The 6,726-nt window shown below is 55.3% G+C and overlaps 1 protein-coding gene across 1 annotated transcript in view; it reads right to left on the bottom strand.

Moving 5' to 3' along the window:
- ANKRD11 (ankyrin repeat domain 11) overlaps positions 1 to 6,726 on the bottom strand; it is a 159,634-nt gene that overhangs the window by 42,529 nt on the left and 110,379 nt on the right. The window contains exon 6 of the mRNA XM_035890170.1: positions 1,352 to 1,490. Coding sequence (XP_035746063.1) covers positions 1,352 to 1,490 — 139 coding nt within the window. The remainder of the gene's footprint in view (positions 1 to 1,351; positions 1,491 to 6,726) is intronic.

Raw genomic sequence — 6,726 nt, 5'->3', positions numbered from 1 at the left:
GGGGCCTGCGTCCCCCAGGTGGCACCTTTTAAAATCCCCCCTCCCAACTCCTGAACCAGAGGAGACCGGCCGGCAGCTCACGTAGTGTGGGGGAGAAGGGACAGAAATCACGTAGGAGGTCACAACGGAGGCTGACGCACCGCGTCCTGCACCAGACCACCCCACACGCTCGCCAGAGGGTAACAGTAAATACATCTTTTTTACCATTTTTAAGCATATTCCCAACTTTTAGTCCCTTTTATCTCTTTGCGATCCTTACCTGACCAGAACTATTTCCAAGTGCAGGTTTCCTAGAGATGTCCAGACAGGACCTACACAAACCTCTGCCCGTACAGCCACAGCTAAGCCCCTCGCAGCCAAACAGCATTATTTTCTCCACGCCAAGGCTTTGCAACAGCTCTCCCCAACTGCTTTCCGAAACAAACAGCCCATTCAAGGCCCCCGTAGCTACGTGCGGCCACGGCACGCGAGAGCCACGTGAACCGGCCACCCTTCTGCCACACCATGCGACCTGCCCGACCACAACCCAGCCAGGCTGAACCACCCACAGCAGCACCAACGCTCCCAGGAACCGGGCGTGTATGGAGGACGCGTTGCTCAGTCACCCTGCAACCACCAAAACGACCTTGGCAGTCCCAAGACCAGGGGCAAGCAGGTCACCTTCATGCCCCTATGGTCCTGGGGACCACCCGCACCAGCCCCAAATCGCTGACTGAAGGAGCCACAGAGGCCCAGAGGGCCAGAGGGTCACACCTCCAGCCCATCAGTACGACCTCCAGGCGGTTCTACGTGGGTTTGACAATGCCTGTACGCACACTGGAAGTAATTTTTCAATTTTAAGATAGTGAAGTGCTAAAAGTTTAAAGCCCCAAACCGACGGAACGCGGCTGGAGAGGCATACAAACGCATTCACGTAGGCATACGCGTGTTTATCAGGTTTACTTTCGGCAGATGCATGCAAGCTCATTTTTTTTACTGCTTGTTTTTCTTTTAAAGAGTACTCAGCTTTTTTCTCTTCTTTTCCAAGTTCTTACTAGCAGGCCCAGCACTGCTTCTTGAACTCCGCAGTTCATGAACTGGACCAGTTAGAAAGGGAGAAGGGGCCACCCGCCAGCGGAATGGGTGCCTCCTCACACAGCCATCTCTTGTCCCGTTAAATATATCATTAAGGACACTTAATCCACTCGGCTCCAGACGCGTACGCACGTACCACGGTACTTATCCTCTTCAATTAAAGAATACAGGGAATCGGACAGAACGCTTCAGCCCGGCCCGCTTGCGTGCCTGGCACCGTGCGTTCCCCACCGCCCCGCCGCTCTCGGTTCCAGGGTGGAACACGCCATTTCTGTACCTGTATCCGAGTCTTTTTGATCTCCATTTGTTCCAACAGTGAAAGGCAACTTCCGCTTGGTCGCTCGCTCTTTCACCTCTTTGCCGCCATCGCTCCGGTCCAACTTTGGAGTCTTGGTTAGAGAAACTTTATCTTTATCCTGGAAAGAGAAGAGACCGGATTAACAAGGGCCTTTCCCAGACTGTGCCCACCGAAACCCCTCAGCATCCTGCACCAGCCTCACCCAGGACCTGTCCTCTCCTTTTGCAGAAAGGAGCCTCCACCGAGCTAAAATGCTAACATTTCACTAGAGAAGAGTGAGGCCAACCAAGGCTGCTGCGTGGTGCAAAACCTGCAACCAATTCACCTAAAAACCAGAGCCAACTCCTTGCGTGCAGCTGGGGACGTGCCCAGCGGTGAGCACAGGGGGAAGGCAGGCTGGGGTGGGGGAACCCAAGGATTTCCAGACACAACCACCCCCGTCTTTTTGGGAAGGGTTTCCCAACCCTGAGCAGAAGTGGGATGCAGGGAAGCGCACACAGCATGCCTGGAGGATGCCCAAAACCTGGTGTTAAAGCCCTTGGTTCAACGTGGAGAGCTGAGGGCTTCTCCTTGGGGCCCGCGGCATTTCTAGCGCAAGAATACAGCATTACTGTTTGACCTTCCATGATAACATGTTATTCCAGAGAATATTCTGGCAGCGGGTAAGCCTGCTAACATCACTGCCCGCCACATGCACTTAGAAGGTTCACCTTGTACAGTCAGCCTAACGATCTGTTCTGGAAAGGCCACTATAGCTCTGCCTGTATCTATAGGCAGCACTCTCCATCCGAGGGCAAGAAGCTCGATCTGCTCCCGGCTCTGCCATGATAACATGTTATTCCAGAGAATATTCTGGCAGCGGGTAAGCCTGCTAACATCACTGCCCGCCACATGCACTTAGAAGGTTCACCTTGTACAGTCAGCCTAACGATCTGTTCTGGAAAGGCCACTATAGCTCTGCCTGTATCTATAGGCAGCACTCTCCATCCGAGGGCAAGAAGCTCGATCTGCTCCCGGCTCTGCCTCCATCGCAAAGGGTCCAACCGCAGCAACGTCCAGCGGTGTCCCCAGCCCTGTCCCCAGCCCCGAGCCCTGTCCCCAGCCCTGTCCCCAGCCCCAGCCTTGTCCCGAGCCCTGGCCCCAGCCCCAGCCCCAGCCCCAGCCCTGCTCGCTCCCCCCGATCCATGTTTGGGGGTTGATCAACTTTAAGTCCCAGCTGTGTGCAAAACCCAGCCCAGGCGTCCCCAGTGGCTGAAATTTAAGCCGTCCCTCTCCCATGCAGGTTTCTACTGGGATTTTAAGAGGAGGAAGCTACCCTGAGAACAAACCTACCCGTACTGGATCAATGGGAAGCGATGCCGACGCCGGCCGAGCATTCACGGCTTTCCCAGAGAGGCAGCCCTACGCCTGCTTCGCTCCAGCCTCGTTTACTCGGGTTGGTTTGGATTTTAACGTACAGCGAGGGGGAAGCAGGCGATGCTGGGGACTGCTCGGTAGGAGCAGCGGGAAGAAATTTTGCAGAAAGACCCCGAGCAAGACGAAGTCGCCAAGTATTGAGACAGGCAAGATTTTTCACGTGAACAGCTGAAGCTGGTACGCAACGCAAACTTGAGGAGTTTAGTGTGCTGAGAATATACAGGGACCGCAGTCAGGCACTTGTGGGTTCTGTCTTTGAGAGACAGCAGTATTTTAAGCAAGGGCTTCTGCTTTGAACGCTGTGCCCCTGCGGTAAAAACAAGGCCAGAGCGAGCAGCTTGTGACGGAGCCGATTTCAACAACCCAGCAAAGCCCAGACCCCTAAGCTTTAGATTAAATAACAGAATCTCGATCCGTTAGATCATGCAAGACCATCAGTGGAAACTCAGACAAGCGAATCCAAGGGGAATTCCCTCGTTCGGAGGAGCCCAGGGACGCCGCCTGCATCAGCCTCAGCACCCTGGCAGGTGGCTCCCGCGCCAGCAGTCACAAGACCCCGTCGTCACCGGGAACGCTGCTCCTTCCTCTTTCCGAGTTTCTGTCTGGCGCCCAGACTTCACCCGCGGATTAAAGAGAAACCGTTTTTTACTGGGACCAGCGGGTTCTGTTCGCACGTCCCCTTGGCGACGGGCAGCGTGGCAGCCCTGCGGCAGCACGCCCAATACTCGGCCCCCTCTCGCCCATGCTCCGATGCAATGCCGAGGCCTGCAAAAAACGGGTTGGGGAATCCCTTTTTTGGGTAAAGCAAGCTAAACAAACCTATCACAGTGGCTCTTGTGGCCGGAGGGAGCCGAGGCACGTTCAGACGAGCAGGACTCCACCTTGGGAGCCCAAAGACGGGCAGCCGGGCTCGGGAGCAGCCGCCGAGAGCCCTTCCTCAGCGCAGGAGTCAGCGGAGCGACGGGACAAAGTCCCAACAGCCAAAATAAACACCCCAGCGTTTCATTTAAACACTCCGGATTTAAATACTTCTGTCTGACTTTTTTCTGCCGCGAACAAAAATAGTTTGCAATAACAAATGATGCCCCTTCCATTGCCAGCTGCTCTTCTGAGCAGCTCCGAGGCGTGAGCAAGGCCAGGGACCACCGCTCAGCTCCCAGGAGTGCCCTGTTGCAAGCAGGTACGTTGCTCTGTCCTTTCCCTCCCCAGTTTAACACAAGCTCGAGCAGCAGTGCTACGCTCAAACCCCACGAACCCTGCATCGGGGCCGAGTGTCCGAGCGGCCGCGTCGATGCGGGGTGAAGCACCGTCCTCCCCGGGTACGACGACTGCAGAGACGTGGCCCCGGCGCTCCCCTCAAAAACTTCAACCCTACTTCAAGACAACCATCAGCCCAACAATTTTTAGCCTTAAGAGTGAGGGACAAGAGAATAAAAGCAGAGAAGACCACGTGTGCGTCTCCTCCGCTGCTGCCCACGCCAGATTGCATCCGAGCCGCTCCACCATCGGGGAGCCATGGGATTGGGAGCAAAGCACCGGCGAAACGTGGCATCTGGAAGGGCATTTGCACCTCTGGCGCCCAGCACCCGTGGCTCAGGATTGCTGGCACCGAGCAGCATCAGTCCTCAGCAAGAGAGGTGCTTCTAGAAGACTCCGAGGCAGATCAGTCACAGCTGGCGCCTCGAAAAAGGCATTTCCCTGCATCAGCCGCCCTGCTCGCTTTCTGCACCGGCATTTCCTCGCCCGGCCCCTTCGAGCAGGCTGTTCCACCCAGCGTTCCAGCACCAGGATGCTCTTCGCCTGCTCTCGCAGCAGTGGGGCGGGATGCGGTGGGATTGCCTCCGCTCCCAGCATTTCCTCCAGACACCAGTTTCACGGTGGGAGCTCCAACAAGAGGTCAATTGTGCTCAATACAAAAAAATACAATTTTTTCATTCTTTGTTACCTTAAAAGCGATTTCAGCTGGAGCAAACCCATCGTGCCATGTCCCGTGCCACCCGAAAAGCACTGCCCCACAGGCAACCCCGCCCCAGGCATCAGCTGGCAGCACCGCTGCTCTTGCACCCCATGTAAAAGCAAAGGACAATTGGTTCCAGCTTGTTTAAAACATACCTCCTCTAAAATTCCCTTCATCTTGGGGCTTGGCTGCTGTGGTGAGAAAGCCTAAACCTGGGGGTGCAGGGGGGCTGTGGTGCCTGCGTGCCAGGGCAGTCCTCTGCCGTACTGATGCCATCTGGGATCTCTGCACGCTCGGGAATAACCAAAAGGGCAGGACGGGTAAAAATGCAACTTATTTTGAAAAGTTATTGCAATGTTGCTAGAAGCTCCGTGTCGGAGGAGAGACAAAGTAGAGAGGAATGAGGTAAAAAACCTTCCCAGACAAAACGGTGGGATTTCCAGCATGGAAACGGGAACGGCTGTGTGAACCCCAGCACCGGGCACGCTCGGGCAACGCTTCGTTTGCATGCGCCCTAACGCTGGGAGCTGCTGATCCAGTAAGTTCAGCAAAATTAAATACGAAGGAATGAAGGAAGTGGCGGCAGGCCGGGGACTGCTTTGAAGATTAATTTGTACAGTAGCACGACGATAACCTTTTACAGTAATTGGAGCAAGGAAGATCCAAACTTTGCTCCCCCCTGAAAAGGAGCGACAGAGGGTGCCCTGCAGCAGCTGCGGTGAAACCACCGCCGAGAAACTGAGGCAGCTTGGAGAGCCCTATTCCTGAAATAACATGCATTTTCATTTTCTTATTCGAAGCTTTACTTCCCTAATTATTTCCAAGTTTGCACTGAAGAATGTCATCTTCTTCTTGAGCAAAAGCTGTTTTCATTTTTAGGTCATCTCATGTTTAAAGTAAGCTCAGGCTCATCTGACCGGTACAAGAATTGGGTTTCACAGAAGGAACGACTCCAACTTAACCAACATTGCAGAGAAACTTGGATGAACATCTGTGTGTAGGATGGGCTTGGGGCTCTCAAAGGCTGGGCAAGCTCTTGCTGAGGGTAGGAGAGGCAGTCTGGGGACAGGGGGTCCTGTTGAGAGCTCAGCAACAGACCCAAGTTCCCCCTGTAGGTGTGAATAGAAGCTGCTTTGGCAAAGGGCAGGCAGACCACGGCTTCAGGAGAAATCCCCCCCCGTCACGCTGCGTTATCAGCGAGGTTTACTCGAGGAATAGCTGTGCCCCCCTCGGCTTACGCTTGCCACCGTTAGAAGATGCAGCACAAGCCGCTATCAGCCATCACGGCTGGGAGCACAAACCCACCACGACCTGGCCGCCGGAGCTATCACGATACGAGCCACGCGTGCAGCGTACGGACTGGAAGTGCTTCACAGCTTCTCTTCACAACCACGATCTCTCAGCAGCGAGAGACCCTGATAGCAATCTGCTCAGGTCATCGATGACATCCTCAGCTAAAAGCCACTTTTCACCCTCATGCAGGACCCCAGCCAGGCCAGCTTACTGTCCAAATGCAGGCTCTCAGAGCAAAACCGAGCCCGTAGTTCTTTTAGGTGCAAGATACCGCAAGGCAGAGCCACGCACAAGCCCACGCAAAGAAATCTGTATTTGCAGCAGAGCAGCCGAGCGCGTCTCTAGCTTGCTTGACAGGAGGGGCCGTGCGCCTGCAGCTCTGCCCATCGGAGCTCCCGTGCCGCTGCCTCTGCCCGCCCGCCCAGCGCTGCGCCCGGGCCGTGCCTTGGCTCCCACACCGGCAAAACCTGACTCACGGCCCAGCCGCTTATGCAAAGACTTGCGTTACCAGCGATGGAAATCCCCAAAGCCCTTTGTTCTCCAAAAGGAGTTGAAAGTATTTCAGGTTGCAATGCTAGCAAGAAGTAAGCAGCAACGAAAAAAACCAGCGCCGGCTGCCTGGGAGGAGGAGAGGAGCCCAGAAGGAGGAAGGGCTCCAACAGCCCTGCCCCTGGGCGACCCGCGCCGA

Source organism: Egretta garzetta, unplaced genomic scaffold, assembly GCF_000687185.1.
Source record: "Egretta garzetta isolate BGI_Z169 unplaced genomic scaffold, ASM68718v1 scaffold582, whole genome shotgun sequence".
Classification (NCBI taxonomy): Eukaryota; Metazoa; Chordata; class Aves; order Pelecaniformes; family Ardeidae; genus Egretta; species Egretta garzetta.
The sequence above is the reverse complement of the archived record's forward strand: the minus strand, read 5'-3'. Positions and strand labels throughout refer to the sequence as shown.